Source organism: Ranitomeya variabilis, chromosome 6 (genome assembly GCF_051348905.1).
Source record: "Ranitomeya variabilis isolate aRanVar5 chromosome 6, aRanVar5.hap1, whole genome shotgun sequence".
In the NCBI taxonomy this organism is placed as follows: domain Eukaryota; kingdom Metazoa; phylum Chordata; class Amphibia; order Anura; family Dendrobatidae; genus Ranitomeya; species Ranitomeya variabilis.
The window spans coordinates 575312788-575333813 of record NC_135237.1 but is presented as its reverse complement, the minus strand read 5'-3'; the positions used below and the strand labels follow the sequence as shown (position 1 = coordinate 575333813).

At 46.4% G+C, this 21026-nt stretch overlaps 1 protein-coding gene across 3 annotated transcripts in view; it reads left to right on the top strand.

Annotated features, from left to right (window-relative positions):
* The window catches only part of LOC143783143 (uncharacterized), a 108566-nt gene that overhangs the window by 47756 nt on the left and 39784 nt on the right, over positions 1-21026 (top strand). For all 3 annotated transcript variants that reach the window (XM_077271463.1, XM_077271464.1, XM_077271462.1), the window contains 3 exons: positions 1664-1759; positions 2387-2482; positions 4255-4356. In XM_077271463.1, the coding sequence (XP_077127578.1) occupies positions 1664-1759; positions 2387-2482; positions 4255-4356 (294 nt within the window). The remainder of the gene's footprint in view (positions 1-1663; positions 1760-2386; positions 2483-4254; positions 4357-21026) is intronic.

Genomic DNA, 21026 nt, shown 5'->3' with positions numbered 1-21026 from the left:
TATTCTCCACGCTCCTTAACATTATTCTCCACGCTCCTGCCCCATATTCTAAACGCTCCTAACCCTTTTTCTCCACACTCCTGCCCCTTATCTCCACGCTCTAGACCCTTATTCTCTTGACTTCTGCCCCTTATTCTCCACGCTCCTGACACTTATTCTCCACGCTCCTGCCCCTTATTCACCACTCTCCTGACCCTTATTCTCCACGCTAGTGCCCCTTATTTTCCAGACTCCTGCCCCTTATTCTCCACACTCCTGCCCCTTATTCTCCAGACTACTGACCCTTATTCTCCACGCTCCTGCCCGTTATTCTCCACGCTCCTGACACTTATTCTCCTCGCTTCTGCCCCTTATTCTCCATGCCCATGACCCTTATTTTCCACTCTCCTGCCCCTTATTCTCCAGACTCCTGCCCTTTATTCTCCACGCTCTTGACCCTTATTTTCTAGACTTCTGCCCCTTATTCTCCAGACTCCTGCACCTTATTCTCCACACTTCTGTCCCTTATTCTCCAGATTCCTGACCCTTATTCTCCACGCTCCTGACCCTTATTCTCCACTCTCCTGACCTTATTCTCCACGCTTCTGACCTAATTCTCCATGCTCCTGACCCTTATTCTCCACGCTTCTGCCCCTTGTTCTCCACGCCCGTGACCCTTATTCTCCACTCTCCTGCCCCTTATTCTCCAGACTCCTTACCCTTATTCTCCACGCTCCTGCTCCTTATACTCAACTCTCCTGCCCCTTATTCTCCATGCTCCTGACCCTTATTCTCCACTCTCCTGACCTTATTCTCCATGCTTCTGACCTTATTCTCCATGCTCCTGTCCCTTATTCTCCACGCTTCTGCCCCTTGTTCTCCACGCCCGTGACCCTTATGCTCCAAGCTCCTGACCCTTGTTCTCCACTCTCCTGACCTTAATCTCCACTCTTCTGCCTCTTATTTTCCACGCTTCTGCCCCTTATTCTCCATGCCCATGACCCTTATGCTCCACGCTCCTGACCCTTATTCTCCAGTCTCCTGACCCTTATTCTCCACGCTTCTTCCACTCCCCTTGTATAGGGGGCCGGAGTGTAGGGAGTAAGGGGCCGGAGTGTGGGGAGTGACTTCTGGGCAAATCGTAACTGATGGCCACCCATTCTTGTCTCATCAGTGTTCGGAGCCATCACATTTTCTGGGTTTTGTCGGTTTTTCAGCCATGATCTCAGGTTCTCACTGGGATGAGATCTGTGGAGTTTCTGACCATGGACCTAAAATGTCATCGATTTGTTCTCTGAGACAATTAGTTCTCACTTTCACCTTGTGACTGGTCTCCATCTATTCGCACCTTGACCGTAACTGCACTGGGTGGGAATGGAGATCATTGACTCCAGATAACCCTTTGCTTTACTCCAGTTACATCCAAAGCAGCAAACAAAATTCTGTTTGTTTTTCCTTGCAAACTACTATGCATCCAGCTGCTCTTCTGCAGAAGACAATGGATGAAGCCCCAATCACACAAGTCTTATTAGTACTGACAAGGAGCAGGTAAGCACCACAGACCGAGGGGATGGTTCCTACAGCTCTGGATGTGACTGGAGGATCAGACTTCATGTATGCCACTGTTGCTGAAACAAGTATAACCTGTCAGGTCCTGTATGATAATGCTGCTTCTCTCCTGCAGCGGTCTGCAACCTGCCATGTGCTAATGGCGGACGATGCGTGGCCCCGGAGACGTGCCAGTGTCCATCAGGATACAGCGGAGAACAATGTCTGACACGTACGTGCAGCTCTTCAGCATGGAAACATGCAGGATATACTGTAGATATCACCTGCAGTCCTATGTAACACCACATATAACACAGTGATATCTCTATGAGTACAGATAATGTAGTAGATGTCATCTGCAGTCCTATGTAACAACAAAGATAACACAGTGATATCTCTGAGTACAGATAATGTATTAGGTGTCACCTGCAGTCCTATGTAACACCACAGATAACACAGTGATATATCTCTGTGTACAGATAATGTAGTAGATGTCACCTGCAGTCCTATGTAACAACAAAGATAACACAGTGCTATCTCTGAGTACAGATAGTGTAGCAGATGTCACCTGCAGTCCTATGTAACACCACATATAACACAGTGATATCTCTCTGAGTACAGATAATGTAGCAGATGTCACCTGCAGTCCTATGTAACAACAAAGATAACACAGTGATATCTCTGAGTACAGATAATGTATTAGATGTCACCTGCCTTCCTATGTAACACCACAGATAACACAGTGATATATCTCTGTGTACAGATAATGAAGTAGATTTTACTTGCAGTCCTATGTAAGTCATGTGTGATGTTCCCAGTGTGTATGGATAGTCCTGCTGACCTCTGCCTCTCTTTTCAGCTCTCTGTTCTCCCCTTTGCCAGAATGGAGGGAGATGCATTGATGTGAACAGCTGCGTGTGCCCAAGTGGGTGGCTCGGTGCTCGCTGTCAGATAGGTGAGGATCACCCTCCTTTTTTCAGGTGTTGTCCATTTCCCATTGACTGTTCCTTCCGTGATTCGCCCCCTTCCGTGATTCACCCCATCTGTGATTCCCCCCTTCCATTATTCCTCCCCTTCCATGATTCTTCCCCTTTTGTGATTCCCCCCTTCCATGATTCCCCCCTTCCGTGATTCCCCCTTCCATGATTCCCCCTTTCCGTGATTCCTCCCCTTCCATGATTCCTCCCATGCCGTGATTCACCCCCTTCCGTGATTCCTCCCCTTTCGTGATTCACCCCCTTCCATGATTCCTCCCCTTTCATGATTCACCCCCTTCCATGATTCCTCCCGTTCCGTGATTCCTCCACTTCCATGATTCCCCCGTTCCGTGATTCCTCCCCTTCCGTGATTCCTCCCCTTTCGTGATTCCTCCCCTTTCGTGATTCACCCCCTTCCATGATTCCTCCCCTTCCATGATTCCTCCCCTTCCATGATTACCCCTTTCCATGATTCCTCTCCTTCCATGATTCCTCCCCTTCCATGATTCCCCTTCCATGATTCCCCCTTTCTGTGATTCCTCCCCTTCTTTGATTCCCCCCTTCCGTGATTCCCCCTTTCCGTGATTCCTCCCCTTCCATGATTCTTCCCCTTCCATGACTCCTCCCCTTCCGTGATTCCCCCTTTTCCGTGATTCCTCCCCTTTCGTGATTCACCGCCTTCCGTGATTCCCCCCTTCCGTGATTCCTCCCCTTTCGTGATTCACCCCCTTCCGTGATTCACCCCCTTCCGTGATTCCCCCTTCCGTGATTCCTCCCCTTCCATGATTCCCCCCTTCCGTGATCCCCCTTTCCGTGATTCCTCCCCTTCCATGATTCACCCCTTCCATGATTCCCCCCTTTCGTGATCCCCCCTTTCCGTGATTCCTCCCCTTCCGTGATTCCCCCCTTTCGTGATTCCCCCTTTCCGTTATTCCCACCTTCAATGATTCTCCCTCTTCCATGATTTTTCCCTTCCGTTTTTCCCCCTTCCGTGATTCCTTTCCTTCCATAATTCCCATCCTTCCGTGATTTCCCCCTTTCATGATTCCTCCCCTTCCATGATTCCTCCCCCTTCCATGATTACCCCTTTCCGTGATTCCTCCCCTTCCATGATTCCTCCCCTTCCATGATTCCCCTTCCATGATTCCCCCTTTCTGTGATTCCTCCCCTTCCGTGATTCCCCCCTTCCATGATTCCCCCTTTCCGTGATTCCTCCCCTTCCATGATTCCTCCCCTTCCATAATTCCCCCTTCCATGATTCCCCCTTTCCGTTATTCCTCCCCTTCCATGACTCCTCCCCTTCTGTGATTTCCCTTTTCTGTGATTCCTCCCCTTTCGTGATTCACCCCCTTCCGTGATTCCCCCCTTCCGTGATTCCTCCCCTTTCGTGATTCACCCCCTTCCATGATTCCCCCCTTCCGTGATCCCCCCTTTCCTTGATTTCTCCCCTTCCGTGATTCACCCCCTTCCATGATTCCCCTCTTCCGTGATCCCCCCTTTCTGTGATTCCTCCCCTTCCGTGATTCCCCCCTTTCGTGATTCCCCCTTTCCGTTATTCCCACCTTCAATGATTCTCCCTCTTCCATGATTCCTCCCTTCCCTGTTTTTCCCCCTTCCGTGATTCCTTTCCTTCCATAATTCCCATCCTTCCGTGATTTCCCCCTTTCATGTTTCCTCCCTTCCGTGATTCCCCCTTCCGCCCTGCTCCTCCACCTGACTGACTGATTTCTGGAATCATCTCTTCTTGCAGAGCCCATCCGGTGTGACAAGCCCTGTGTGAATGGCGGACGGTGCTCAGGATACAACGTGTGCCGCTGTCCCGTAGGATTCCTCGGAGCGCAGTGCGAGGCCGGTGAGGATCTCTATATGTCTGTGTCTGCTGATAAGTGCGCCAGGAGATTATCACATCTCGCAGGAAAGAATCCGCATCACCCCTTAGTGCCAGTCTGCTGCTGTAAAGCCCCAGTAGACGAGTACCTTCCATATCTCCTGTTTGCCGGTTTGTTGGCGCTCAGTCCTTGGGCGGCCGGTGCAGTGCGGGATTATTTTGCCTCCTCCACACTGAAATGCATCATTCAATTTTGCACTAAATATTTTTTCCAATGAGCTGAAAGTAAAAAGCTGAGCAGCCTCCTCAAACATCCTGCAATCGCTCTTCTATACAGAGCTTTGTGTCTCCATGGACTACAACAGACTACAGACAGCCCTTGCGAAGTCGGTTCTGCTTCCTTCCATTTATTTTCTGCTCTGTGCTCTCCTCCGCTTCTTCTTCCTATCATGTAGTGATCGCTGATCTCTATATTTGGCATCATGTACTGTACCTCCGTCCTTCCAGGTCTAATTCCCTGTAATTCCTTTTAAGCATTTTCAGCTAAGACTTAAAGTGGTTGTCCACTTTTAGATTTTTTTTTTATTTCACAGGCGTGCTGTCCTGTAATCATCACGATCAGCTGCCATTACCTTCCCCTGCTCCAGTGCTGCCTCTCTGCTGCTGCCACTGGTAATTTTTTACACCACTGCGGTTGTGACAAGTGGCGCTCGTCATCACAGGTCTCAATCTCGGTGGTTTGTGACTTAGTGATGAGACAGCAGGTCACATTGCAGACATTGGGCAGGTCTTCCCCATAGTAACAATGTAACCACTTGTATTAAATAGAAGGACAGGACTTCCCGGTAGTAACAATGTATCCACTTTTATTAAATAGATGGACAGTACTTCCCCGTACTAACAATGTATCCACTTGTATTAAATAAAAGGACAGGACTTCCCCATAGTAACACTGTATTCACTTGTATTAAATAGAAGGACAGGACGTCCCCGTAGTAACAATGTATTCACTTGTATTAAATATGTCGTAGCTGTTTGCTTCTGACCCAATGTCAGTATGCCAGATCACCAGTGAGGCCAAATCAGGAGGTTAAGCCCGTCATTTTACAAGCGCGCTTGGAGACAAAGGACACCGCACACATATTTCTGTGAGCAAGTCACTTTTATCTGATATATCAAAAACCAAGGCAATGTTTTATACCATTTACAACAAATGCATTTCAATGTTACTCATGTAGCCCCCACCATCACCCAGGGTCATACTTTATTTACCACGCACACAGAACATGTCGTGGCTGACTATTGAAAGCATACATGATAAGAAGTATAGTCTCCTTGAAGAGGAGACCATCAGACTACTGCGTCAACAGATTCTAGTAATTCTAGCAATTAAAGGCAAAAGGCACTTAAAGGCAAACTATTAACCCTTCTATATCTATATATATAAGAGGCATTGTGATTACTCGCTAATCCCGCCCCCTGCACAGTAGCTCCACCCCCCACCACATCACCACACACAATCCCGCTCCCACCACATTGCCACACATAATCCCACCCCCACCACATCACCACACATAATCCCGCCCCCCCACCCCATTAACACACAAAATCCCGCCCCCCCACCCCATTAACACACATAATCCCACCCCCACCACATCACCACACATAATCCCGCCCCCACCCCATTAACACACATAATCCTGCCCCCCCCCCTTTACCACACATAATCCCGCCCCCCACCCCATTAACACACATAATCCCGCCCCCACCACATCACCACACAGAATCCCGCCCCATCACATCACCACACATAATCCCGCACCCTCAACACATCACCACACATAATCGCGTCCCCCCACCCCATTACCACATGTAATCCCACTCCCACCACATCACCACACATAATCCCGCCCCCCTACAACATCACAGCACATAATCTCGCCCCTCCACCACATCACCACACATAATCCTGCCCCCCCACCACATTACCACACAATCCCGCCCCCCACCACATCACCACCAATAATCCCGCCCCCCATATTACCACAGATAATCCCGCCCCCACCACATTACCACACATAATCCCACCCCCCCACCACATTACTACACATAATCCCGCCCCCGCACATTACCACACAAGGCTCCATCCCCACACATTACCACATGAGGCTCCATCCCCACACATTACCATACGAGGCTCCATCCCCACACATTACCACACGAGGCTCCGTCCCCCCACATTACCACACGAGGGTCCGTCCCCACACATTACCATACAAGGCTCCATCCCCACACATTACCACACGAGGCTCCGTCCCCACACATTACCATATGAGGCTCCATCCCCACACATTACCACACGAGGCTCCGTTCCTCCACATTACCACATGATGCTCCGTCCCCCCACATTACCACATGAGGCTCTGTCCCCACACATTACCACACGAGGCTCCGTCCCCACACATGACCACACGAGGCTCTGTCTCCCCACATTACCACACGAGAGTCCATCCCCACACATTACCACACGAGGCTCCGTCCCCACACATTACCACACGAGGCTCCGTCCCCACACATTACCACACGAGGCTCCGTCCCCACACATTACCACACGAGGCTCCGTCCCCACACATTACCACACGAGGCTCCGTCCCCCCACATTACCACACGAGGCTCCGTCCCCACACATTACTACACGAGGCTCCGTTCACACACATTACCATACGAGGCTCCGTTCCCCCACATTACCACATGAGGCTCCGTCCCCACACATTACCACACGAGGCTCCGTTCCCCCACATTACCACACGAGGCTCCGTTCCCCCACATTACCACACGATGCTCCGTCCCCCCACATTACCACACAAAGCTCCATCCCCACACATTACCACACGAGGCTCCATAACCGCACATTACCACACGAGGCTCCATCCCCACACATTACCACACAAGGCTCCGTCCCCGCACATTACCACACGAGGCTCCGTCCCCCCACATTACCACACGAGGCTCCGTCCCCACACATTACTACACGAGGCTCCGTTCACACACATTACCACACGAGGCTCCGTTCCCCCACATTACCACATGAGGCTCCGTCCCCACACATTACCACACGAGGCTCCATCCCCACACATTACCACACGAGGCTCCATTCCCCCACATTACCACACGACGCTCCATCCCCACACATTACCACACAAGGCTCCATCCCCGCACATTAGCACACGAGGCTCCTGAGCGTGCCGAGGGTTAGCTGGCTGGAAACAGCTAGTCAAATAGATGGACAGGACTTCCCCGTAGTAACAATGCATCCTCTTGTATTAAATAGAAGGACAGGACTACCCCGTAGTAACAATGTATCAACTTGTGTTAAATAGATGGACAGGACTTCCCCGTAGTAGCTATGTATCCACTTGTATTAAATAGAAGGAAAGGACTTCCCCGTAGTAACAATGCATCCTCTTGTATTAAATAGAAGGACAGGACTTCCTCGTAGTAACTATGTATCCACTTGTATTAAATAGAAGGACAGGATTTCCCCGTAGTATCAATGTATCCACTTGTATTAAATAGATGGACAGGACTTCCCTGTAGTAGCTATGTATCCACTTGTATTAAATAGAAGGAGAGGACTTCCCCGTCGTAACAATGCATCCTCTTGTATTAAATAGAAGGACAGGACTTCCCCGTCGTAACAATGTATCCACTTGTATTAAATAGATGGACAGGACTTCCCCGTAGTAGCTATGTATCCACTTGTATTAAACAGAAGGAAAGGACTTCCCCATAGTAACAATGGTTCCTCTTGTATTAAGTAGAAGGACAGGACTTCACCGTAGTAACTATGTATCCACTTGTATTAAATAGAAGGAAAGGACTTCCCCGTAGTAACAATGCATCCTCTTGTATTAAGTAGAAGGACAGGACTTCCCCGTAGTAGCTATGTATCCAGTTGTATTAAATAGAAGGACAGGACTTCCCGGAAGTAACAATGTATTCACTTGTACTAAATAGATGGACAGGACTTCCCCGTAGTAGCTATGTAGCCACTTGAATTAAATAGATGGACAGGACTTCCCCGTAGTAGCTATGCATCCTCTTGTATTAAATAGAACGACAGGACTTTACCGTAGTAACAATGCATCCACTTGTATTAAATAGAAGGACAGGACTTCCCCGTAGTAACAATGTATTCACTTGTACTAAATAGATGGACAGGACTTCCCCGTAGTAGCTATGTAGCCACTTGAATTAAATAGATGGACAGGACTTCCCCGTAGTAACAATGCATCCACTTGTATTAAAGAGAAGGACAGGACTTCCCTGTAGTAACAATGTATCCACTTGTATTAAAGAGAAGGACAGGACTTCCCTATAGTAACAATGTATCCACTTGTATTAAATATGTCGTAGCTGTTTGCTTCTGACCCAATGTCAGTATGCCAGATCACCAGTGAGGCCAAATCTGGAGGTTAAGCCCGTTATTTTACAAGCGCGCTTGGAGACAAAGGACACCGCACACATATTTCTGTGAGCAAGTCACTTTTATCTGATATATCAAAAACCAAGGCAATGTTTTATACCATTTACAACAAATGCATTTCAATGTTACTCATGTAGCCCCCACCGTCACCCAGGGTCATACTTTATTTACCACGCACACAGAACATGTCGTGGCTGACTATTGAAAGCATACATGATAAGAAGTATAGTCTCCTTGAAGAGGAGACCATCAGACTACTGCGTCAACAGATTCTAGTAATTCTAGCAATTAAAGGCAAAAGGCACTTAAAGGCAAACTATTAACCCTTCTATATCTATATATATAAGAGGCATTGTGATTACTCGCTAATCCCGCCCCCTGCACAGTAGCTCCACCCCCCACCACATCACCACACACCATCCCGCTCCCACCACATTACCACACATAATCCTGCCCCCCACCCCATTAACACACATAATCCCACCCCCACCACATCACCACACATAATCCCGCCCCCCCACCCCATTAACACACATAATCCCGCCCCCCACCCCTTTACCACACATAATCCCGCCCCCCCATTAACACACATAATCCCGCCCCCACCACATCACCACACAGAATCCCGCCCCATCACATCACCACACATAATCCCGCACCCTCAACACATCACTACACATAATCCCGTCCCCCCACCCCATTACCACACGTAATCCCACTCCCACCAAATCACAACACATAATCCCGCCCCCCCACAACATCACAACACATAATCCCGCCCCTCCACCACATCACCACACATAATCCTGCCCCCCCACCACATTACCACACATAATCCCACCCCTCATATTACCACAGATAATCCCGCCCCCCACCACATTACCACACATAATCCCGCCCCCCCACCACATTACTACACATAATCCCGCCCCCGCACATTACCACACCAGGCTCCGTCCCCACATATTACCACACGAGGCTCCATCCCCACACATTACCACACGAGTCTCCGTCCCCACACATTACCATACGACGCTCCATCCCCACACATTACCACACGAGGCTCCGTCCCCCCACATTACCACATGAGGGTCCGTCCCCACACGTTACCACACAAGGCTCCATCCCCACACATTACCACACGAGGCTCCGTCCCCACACATTACCACACAAGGCTCCGTTCCCACACATTACCATATGAGGCTCCATCCCCACACATTACCACATGAGGCTCCATCCCCACACATTACCACACGAGGCTCCGTCCCCACACATGACCACACGAGGCTCCGTCTCCCCACATTACCACACGAGGGTCCGTCTCCCCACATTACCACACGAGGGTCCGTCCCCACACATTACCACAGGAGGCTCCGTCCCCACACATTACCACACGAGGGTCCGTCCCCACACATTACCACACGAGGCTCCGTCCCCCCACATTACCACACGAGGCTCCGTCCCCACACTTTACCACACAAGGCTCTGTTCACACACATTACCATACGAGGCTCCGTTCCCCACATTAGTCTCTAACGAAAATTTATTGAATGATAACCCAAAATTAGTATTAACAAAAAACTGAGCAAAAACTAATTTATACAATATCTTTATTTCAAAACTAGGATAAACAAACCAACATAACCCCTTAAAAAACCCCTCTATATAAGACTGGGTTTACAAACTGGCCTGTATGTTCATGGGCAAGAAAAAGGGGGGGGGGGGGGTGAGATACCCGTTTAGAATCTAATACCTACACGTCCCTAGGATACCCCCTGCCTGTCTGCGGAGGTTGGCACCCTCTTGGACACAATGTGGCGCCCCCGCTCCTCGACGGCTGACCCTGAATGCCCTATTGGTCCCTAGTAGATGGATATTGTGGACACAACACACTTGCCAACACCTAGGGCCCAAACTTGTGCGAACAAATCAAATACCAGATGATATTTCACCAAAGTGCCACAATAACAAAAACCAGCACAGTGCCTCAACAGGCTCAATTAGATAACATGTGGCACTCCTAGCCGTCTGCTCTAAGCCTCCTTCACTGGCTATTACACCTTATACGTCCCAGCCCGGACTGCCCTGCCTGACAGCAGAGGTTGGCACCCTCTTGAACGCAAAGTGGCGCCCCCGCTCCTCGGCGGCTGTCCCTTAGAAGCCCTAGGCAGATCCCTACAAAAAAAATGAAACTGCTAAAAGGAAGTGCCTATGGGGCTGTACTAGTGGGCTGCAGTGGAAGCATAAATGTATAGCAATTTAAGCAAGGAGAATACACAGTAAATTAGCCCCGGTATCCATATGCCATGTATCAACTTTGTTTGTGAATTATCACAAAAAATAGCAGAGGAGATACAATAACCTCTATATTCCAGAGGCACATAGATACAATAACAATTTTGTCTTGGAGTATACACATGGTGAAAAATCAGAAATAAATAATAAAAAACCTGATACACTTATCTGTGCTCAGATCTCCCCACATTACCACATGAGGCTCCGTCCCCACACATTACCACACGAGGCTCCGTTCCCCCACATTACCACACGATGCTCCGTCCCCCCACATTACCACACAAAGCTCCATCCCCACACATTACCACACGAGGCTCCGTCCCCGCACATTACCACACGAGGCTCCGTCCCCCCACATTTCCACATGAGGCTCCGTCCCCACACATAACCACACGAGGCTCCATTCCCACACATTACCACACGACACTCCGTCCCCAACATTACCACACGAGGCTCCGTCCCCGCACATTACCACATGAGGCTCCGACCCCACACATAACCACACGAGGCTCCATTCCCACACATTAGCACACGAGGCTCCTGAGCGTGCCGAGCATTAGCTGGCTGGAAACAGCTAGTCAAATAGATGGACAGGACTTCCCCGTAGTAACAATGCATCCTCTTGTATTAAATAGAAGGACAGGACTTCCTCGTAGTAACTATGTATCCACTTGTATTAAATAGAAGGACAGGATTTCCCCGTAGTAACTATGTATCCACTTGTATCAAATAGATGGACAGGACTTCCCTGTAGTAGCTATGTATCCACTTGTATTAAATAGAAGGACAGGACTTCCCCATCGTAACAATGCATCCTCTTGTATTAAATAGATGGACAGGACTTCCCCGTAGTAGCTATGTATCCACTTGTATTAAATAAAAGGACAGGACTTCCCCGTAGTAACAACGTATCCGCTTGTATTATATAGAAGGACAGGACTTCCCCGTAGTAGCTATGTATCCAGTTGTATTAAATAGAAAGACAGGACTTCCCCGTAGTAACAATGTATTTACTTGTACTAAATAGAAGGACAGGACTTCCCCGTGGTAGCAATGCATCCTCTTGTATTAAATAGAAGGACAGGACTTCCCCGTAGTACCAATGCATCCTCTTGTATTAAATAGAAGGACAGGACTTCCCCGTAGTAACAACGTATCCGCTTGTATTATATAGAAGGACAGGACTTCCCCGTAGTAACAATGTATCCGCTTGTATTAAATAGAAGGACAGGACTTCCCCGTAGTAACAATGTGTCCACTTGTATTACATAGAAGGACAGGACTTCCCCGTAGTAACAATGCATCCACTTGTATTAAATAGAAGGACAGGAATTCCCCTTAGTAACAATGTATCCGCTTGTATTAAATAGAAGGACAGGACTTCCCCGTAGTAACAATGTATCCGCTTGTATTATATAGAAGGACAGGAATTCCCCTTAGTAACAATGTATCCACTTGTATTAAATAGATGGACAGGACTTCCCCGTAGTAACAATGTATCCACTTGTATTAAATAGATGGACAGGACTTCCCCGTGGTAACAATGTATCAACTTGTATTAAATAGAAGGAGAGGACTTCCCTGTAATAACAATGTACCGCTTGTATTAAATAGAAGGACAGGACTTCCCCGTAGTAACAATGTATCCACTTGTATTAAATAGAAGGACAGGACATCCACATAGTAACAATGTATCCACTTAAATTAAATAGATGGACAGGACTTCCCCGTAGTAACAATGTATCCGCTTTTATTAAATAGATGGACAGGACTTCCCCGTGGTAACAATGTATCAACTTGTATTAAATAGAAGGACAGGACTTCCCCGTCGTAACAATGCATCCTCTTGTATTAAATAGATGGACAGGACTTCCCCATAGTAGCTATGTATCCACTTGTATTAAATAAAAGGACAGGACTTCCCCGTAGTAACAATGTATCCGCTTGTATTATATAGAAGGACAGGACTTCCCCTTAGTAACAATGTATCCACTTGTATTAAATAGAAGGACATGACTTCCCCTTAGTAACAATGTATCAACTTGTATTAAATAGAAGGACAGGACTTCCCCGTAATAACAATGTACAGCTTGTATTAAATAGAAGGACAGGACTTCCCCTTAGTAACAATGTATCCACTTGTATTAAACAGAAGGACAGGACTTCCCCGTGGTAACAATGTATCCACTTATATTAAATAGAAGGACAGGACATCCACATAGTAACAATGTATCCACTTGTATTAAATAGATGGACAGGACTTCCCCGTGGTAACAATGTATCAACTTGTATTAAATAGAAGGACAGGACTTCCCCTTAGTAACAATGTATCCACTTGTATTAAATAGATTGACAGGACTTCCCCTTAGTAACTATGTATCCACTTGTATTAAATAAAAGGACAGGACTTCCCCGTAGTAACAATGTGTTCACTTGTATTAAGGAGAAGGACAGGACTTCCCTGTAGTAACAATGTATCCACTTGTATTAAATAGAAGGACAGGACTTCCACGTAGTAACAATGTATCCACTTGTTTTAAATAGATGGACAGGAATTCCCTGTAGTAACAATGTATCCACTTTTATTAAATAGAAGGACAGGACTTCCACGTAGTAACAACGGTTCCTCTTGTATTAAGTAGAAGGACAGGACTTCACCGTAGTAACTATGTATCCACTTGTATTAAATAGAAGGACAGGACTTCCCCGTAGTAACAATGGTTCCTCTTGTATTAAGTAGAAGGACAGGACTTCCCCGTAGTAACAATGCATCCTCTTGTATTAAGTAGAAGGACAGGACTTCCCCGTAGTAACAATGCATCCACATGTATTAAATAAAAGGACAGGACTTCCCCGTAGTAACAACGTATCCGCTTGTATTATATAGAAGGACAGGACTTCCCCGTAGTAACAATGTATCCACTTGTATTAAATAGAAGGACAGGACTTCCCCGTAGTAACAATGTAGCCACTTGAATTAAATAGATGGACAGGACTTCCCCGTAGTAGCTATGTATCCAGTTGTATTAAATAGAAGGACAGGACTTCCCCGTAGTAACAATGTATTCACTTGTATTAAATAGAAAGACAGGACTTCCCCGTAGTAACAACGTATCCGCTTGTATTCTATAGAAGGACAGGACTTCCCCGTAGTAACAATGTACCCGCTTGTATTAAATAGAAGGACAGGACTTCCCCGTAGTAACAATGTATCCACTTGTATTAAATAGAAGGACAGGACATCCACATAGTAACAATGTATCCACTTAAATTAAATAGATGGACAGGACTTCTCCGTAGTAACAATGTATCCACTTGTATTAAATAGATGGACAGGACATCCCCGTGGTAACAATGTATCAACTTGTATTAAATAGAAGGACAGGACTTCCCTGTAATAACAATGTAACGCTTGTATTAAATAGAAGGACAGGACTTCCCCGTAGTAACAATGTATCAACTTGTATTAAATAGAAGGACAGGACATCCACATAGTAACAATGTATACACTTAAATTAAATAGATGGACAGGACTTCCCCGTAGTAACAAAGTATCCGCTTGTATTATATAGAAGGACAGGACTTCCCCGTAGTAACAATGTATCCACTTTTATTAAATAGATGGACAGGACTTCCCCGTAGTAGCTATGTATCCACTTGTATTAAATAGAAGGAAAGGACTTCCCCGTAGTAACAACGTATCCGCTTGTATTATATAGAAGGACAGGACTTCCCCGTAGTAGCTATGTATCCAGTTGTATTAAATTGAAGGACAGGACTTCCCCGTAGTAACAATGTATTCACTTCTACTAAATAGAAGGACAGGACTTCCCCATGGTAGCAATGCATCCTCTTGTATTAAATAGAAGGACAGGACTTCCCCGTAGTAACAACGTATCCGCTTGTATTAAATAGAAGGACAGGACTTCCCCGTAGTAACAATGTATCCGCTTGTATTAAATAGAAGGACAGGACTTCCCCGTAGTAACAATGTGTCCACTTGTATTATATAGAAGGACAGGACTTCCCCGTAGTAACAATGTGTCCACTTGTATTATATAGAAGGACAGGACTTCCCCGTAGTAACAATGCATCCACTTGTATTAAATAGAAGGACAGGAATTCCCCTTAGTAACAATGTATCCGCTTGTATTAAATAGAAGGACAGGACTTCCCCGTAGTAACAACGTATCCGCTTGTATTATATAGAAGGACAGGACTTCCCCGTAGTAACAATGTATCCGCTTGTATTAAATAGAAGGACAGGACTTCCCCGTAGTAACAACGTATCCGCTTGTATTAAATAGAAGGACAGGACTTCCCCGTAGTAACAATGTATCCGCTTGTATTAAATAGAAGGACAGGACTTCCCCGTAGTAACAATGTGTCCACTTGTATTATATAGAAGGACGGGACTTCCCCGTAGTAACAATGCATCCACTTGTATTAAATAGAAGGACAGGAATTCCCCTTAGTAACAATGTATCCGCTTGTATTAAATAGAAGGACAGGACTTCCCCGTAGTAACAACGTATCCGCTTGTATTATATAGAAGGACAGGACTTCCCCGTAGTAACAATGTATCCGCTTGTATTATATAGAAGGACAGGAATTCCCCTTAGTAACAATGTATCCACTTGTATTAAATAGATGGACAGGACTTCCCCATAGTAGCTATGTATCCACTTGTATTAAATAAAAGGACAGGACTTCCCCGTAGTAACAACGTATCCGCTTGTATTATATAGAAGTACAGGACTTCCCCTTAGTAACAATGTATCCGCTTGTATTAAATAGAAGGACAGGACTTCCCCGTAGTAACAACGTATCCGCTTGTATTATATAGAAGGACAGGACTTCCCCGTAGTAACAATGTATCCGCTTGTATTATATAGAAGGACAGGAATTCCCCTTAGTAACAATGTATCCACTTGTATTAAATAGATGGACAGGACTTCCCCATAGTAGCTATGTATCCACTTGTATTAAATAAAAGGACAGGACTTCCCCGTAGTAACAACGTATCCGCTTGTATTATATAGAAGTACAGGACTTCCCCTTAGTAACAATGTATCCACTTGTATTAAATAGAAGGACAGGACTTCCCCTTAGTAACAATGTATCAACTTGTATTAAATAGAAGGACAGGACTTCCCAGTAATAACAATGTACAGCTTGTATTAAATAGAAGGACAGGACTTCCCCTTAGTAACAATGTATCCACTTGTATTAAACAGAAGGACAGGACTTCCCCGTGGTAACAATGTATCCACTTATATTAAATAGAAGGACAGGACATCCACATAGTAACAAATAATGTATCCACTTGTATTAAATAGATGGACAGGACTTCCCCGTGGTAACAATGTATCAACTTGTATTAAATAGAAGGACAGGACTTCCCCTTAGTAACAATGTATCCACTTGTATTAAATAGATTGACAGGACTTCCCCATAGTAACTATGTATCCACTTGTATTAAATAAAAGGACAGGACTTCCCCGTAGTAACAATGTGTTCACTTGTATTAAGGAGAAGGACAGGACTTCCCTGTAGTAACAATGTATCCACTTGTATTAAATAGAAGGACAGGACTTCCACGTAGTAACAATGTATCCACTTGTTTTAAATAGATGGACAGGACTTCCCTGTAGTAACAATGTATCCACTTTTATTAAATAGAAGGACAGGACTTCCACGTAGTAACAACGGTTCCTCTTGTATTAAGTAGAAGGACAGGACTTCACCGTAGTAACTATGTATCCACTTGTATTAAATAGAAGGACAGGACTTCCCCGTAGTAACAATGGTTCCTCTTGTATTAAGTAGAAGGACAGGACTTCCCCGTAGTAACAATGCATCCTCTTGTATTAAGTAGAAGGACAGGACTTCCCCGTAGTACCAATGCATCCACATGTATTAAATAAAAGGACAGGACTTCCCCGTAGTAACAACGTATCCGCTTGTATTATATAGAAGGACAGGACTTCCCCGTAGTAACAATGTATCCACTTGTATTAAATAGAAGGACAGGACTTCCCCGTAGTAACAATGTAGCCACTTGAATTAAATAGATGGACAGGACTTCCCCGTAGTAGCTATGTATCCAGTTGTATTAAATAGAAGGACAGGACTTCCCCGTAGTAACAATGTATTCACTTGTACTAAATAGAAGGACAGGACTTCCCCGTGGTAGCAATGCATCCTCTTGTATTAAATAGAAAGACAGGACTTCCCCGTAGTAACAACGTATCCGCATGTATTCTATAGAAGGACAGGACTTCCCCGTAGTAACAATGTACCCGCTTGTATTAAATAGAAGGACAGGACTTCCCCGTAGTAACAATGTATCCACTTGTATTAAATAGAAGGACAGGACATCCACATAGTAACAATGTATCCACTTAAATTAAATAGATGGACAGGACTTCCCCGTAGTAACAATGTATCCACTTGTATTAAATAGATGGACAGGACTTCCCCGTGGTAACAATGTATCAACTTGTATTAAATAGAAGGACAGGACTTCCCTGTAATAACAATGTACCGCTTGTATTAAATAGAAGGACAGGACTTCCCCGTAGTAACAATGTATCAACTTGTATTAAATAGAAGGACAGGACATCCACATAGTAACAATGTATACACTTAAATTAAATAGATGGACAGGACTTCCCCGTAGTAACAAAGTATCCGCTTGTATTATATAGAAGGACAGGACTTCCCCGTAGTAACAATGTATCCACTTTTATTAAATAGATGGACAGGACTTCCCCGTAGTAGCAATGTATCCACTTGTATTAAATAGAAGGAAAGGACTTCCCCGTAGTAACAACGTATCCGCTTGTATTATATAGAAGGACAGGACTTCCCCGTAGTAGCTATGTATCCAGTTGTATTAAATAGAAGGACAGGACTTCCCCGTAGTAACAATGTATTCACTTCTACTAAATAGAAGGACAGGACTTCCCCGTGGTAGCAATGCATCCTCTTGTATTAAATAGAAGGACAGGACTTCCCCGTAGTAACAACGTATCCGCTTGTATTATATAGAAGGACAGGACTTCCCCGTAGTAACAATGTATCCGCTTGTATTAAATAGAAGGACAGGACTTCCCCGTAGTAATGTAATGAGCTGGCCGGCTCTGACTGTTCTGTTATCATTGACATAGAAGAATCTGTGACAGACACTGCCCCCGTGTGGCCAGAAGTTATACCTATGCCGAATGTGATTACAGGGAAACAAACTGTATTGGCTAAGCTCCCCCCTGTTGTGTCATGTGACCAGGAAGGAGAGAGAGAGATGGAGAGCCCGGGAAATTTCTCTGTGCAGAGAGAAGTCTGTATATGCTGGTGCCCTCCTGTGAATGCGATATAACAGATTGTCTGGATGATCCCTCTCCCTTGAAAGCTGACTTCCAGATCCTGAACCCACGAACTGTAAACGGGTCCTCTGTTGAGAGGCCGAATATTCACTCAGCGGTGACATCTCCACAGATCCTGAACCCACGAACTGTAAGCGGGTCCTCTGTTGAGAGGCCGAATATTCCACCCCTACCTGCCTTACCCCAAGGACTACAGTCTGGACCTGAGAGACGGAGCTTTGTTTAATCCCTGCAGAGACAGACAGGCCTGCGACGTGGGAAGATAACCTCCTGGAGTAAAGAGACTGGTAACGTGTGGATAGGGAAAGTGAGGGAAAGCTTGTTATTACACGTTAATTCTGTGAATAGGTATATTTTGCATTGTTTATTACTGTGTTCCACTGTGTTAAGAAAATGTTTAACAGTAAAGATACGTTTGTTAAGATGGAATCTGAGTGTGGAAGTTTTGCTGGGCCAGATCATGGATATACATGGGCGAACTTGCCCTCGTTCACTTCATCTGGCGTAGTCGGCAGGATCTGTGCCCAGCAAGATTCCCACCCAGGCCCAGTGTACAGTCAGAAACCGCCGCCGGTGTCCATTGTAAACCAGGTCAGGAAATTTGGCGGGCGAAACTACCCTGTACCAGAGTGGGCGGAACAAGTGCGGATACTGGGAGAAATGTATAATATTGACCCTAAGACCTTGGCAGAAATGGCGGTACTGACGCTAGAAGGGGAGGCATGGACGACAGTCAGACTGGAGATGGTCAGGGGGCAGCGTGCATTGGAGGATTTGGTGCGGGTGCTGGAAAAGACCTATGGGCCTACTACGTACCAGGGAACACTGCGATACCTGTTCTTTAGACGGACACAGCTTGAATGGGAGGACATTCCCCAATATGCAAATGCCCTTCAGGTACTCCTTGAACAAGTCTGTGCTAGAGGGGAACAACTGGCTACTATAGCTCCTCGTGACCTGGTACTGAGAGACCAATTCGTTATAGGGCTGAGAGACCAGTATCTTAACCGTACGCTACAGGACTTGATTCGGATGACGCCGACTCTCACCTTCGCTGAAGTCAAGCAGGAAGCCATAGAACGTTCTAGGGGACCCGTCATGGATGTGGGGACTCAAAGCGCTGCGTGCAGATCCATATTAAACAGTAACCAGCCCAACAGTGACACCGAGGAGCTGAAACAGATGGTAGCAGATTTACAGCAACAGGTGTCACAGTTAATACTAGAACGGCAGAGAGACCAGCGGATGCAACCTAGCCGTCCCACGGGACCGTGTTGGTCATGTGGTGACTCCCGTCATAGGGCGAATCGTTGTCCTCAACGAACAAACCATCAGTTACCACGACGAACAGAATATCAGCTACATCCACGAGCAGAGCCGCCACGCCAGGTCTCACCACAATGGCCGCCGTTAAACTAGACACCCCTGCAGCTGAGGCTCGAGCAGCAGGGGGGGACAGAGAATGGGGTGTAGAAAAACAGAGCCAGCAACGGAGTACTCTTGCCTCGAGTAGTCCTACACTTGAAGTTATTCTGGAGGGAGTTGCAGTACAAGGATTGATGGACACTGGGTTGCAAGTGACCACGATCTCTGAACAGTTTTATGAAAAGTACCTCAAACCAAGAACTGCTTGTGATCCAGATACCACCATTAAGATAATTGCGGCTAATAACCTACCCATTCCAGTAACCGGAGTCGCCTGGATGGATACGAAGGCCTGCGGACAAGACCTAGGGAAACGAGGAATCGTCATTGTCAAGGAAGGCTTCGGCTCCGAGACTCCAGTAATAATTGGAATGAATATCTTGAAAGACCTGGATCTTATGCTGTTGAAAAGAAAAGGGCCCAAGTACTGGCAGAAAGTTACCAAACATAAACTGACTCGTCTGGCGTTCCAGCGCATAATCCGGACCGTTGGACTTCAACAGATGGCAAAGGAACAACTACCCCTAGCAGCCATTAAAGTGCCCCGCTGTACTCGGATTACTTTGCCCGCTGAAAAAGAGACAGTCATTTCCCTGCCTCTTAACACCAACCGACAACTTGAAGGAGTTGAAGTGTTAATCGAACCGAGGGCTCCAAGTGGGGGTAAGCTAAACCCACTAGTCGCCCGCACCCTAGCCGTAGTGAGGAACGGAAGAGTCCCTGTCAGGCTGAACAACACCGCAGACGTAGGTGTAGCCCTTGAAGCTGGAACGCAACTTGCCAGAGTATATGCTCTACCTACAGAAGTGAACCCCATAGGACCCTTACAATTCACCCCGTCTACAGAAGATGGCCGGACGGTAACTGTCTCAGCCATAAATGCTCAAGCAGATGATGAAGACATTGGGCGAAAGCTACTGGAAAAAGTGCAACTGGACCCGTCCCAGTACACCAAACAGGAAGTGTCTCAAATGGAGAAACTACTGCGAGAACACCAAGACTCCTTTGCAAAGCATGACACTGACTTCGGGTACACCACCAGTATCCAACACGAGATTCCCACGGGCGACACTGCCCCTATTCGCGAGAGGTACCGACAAATA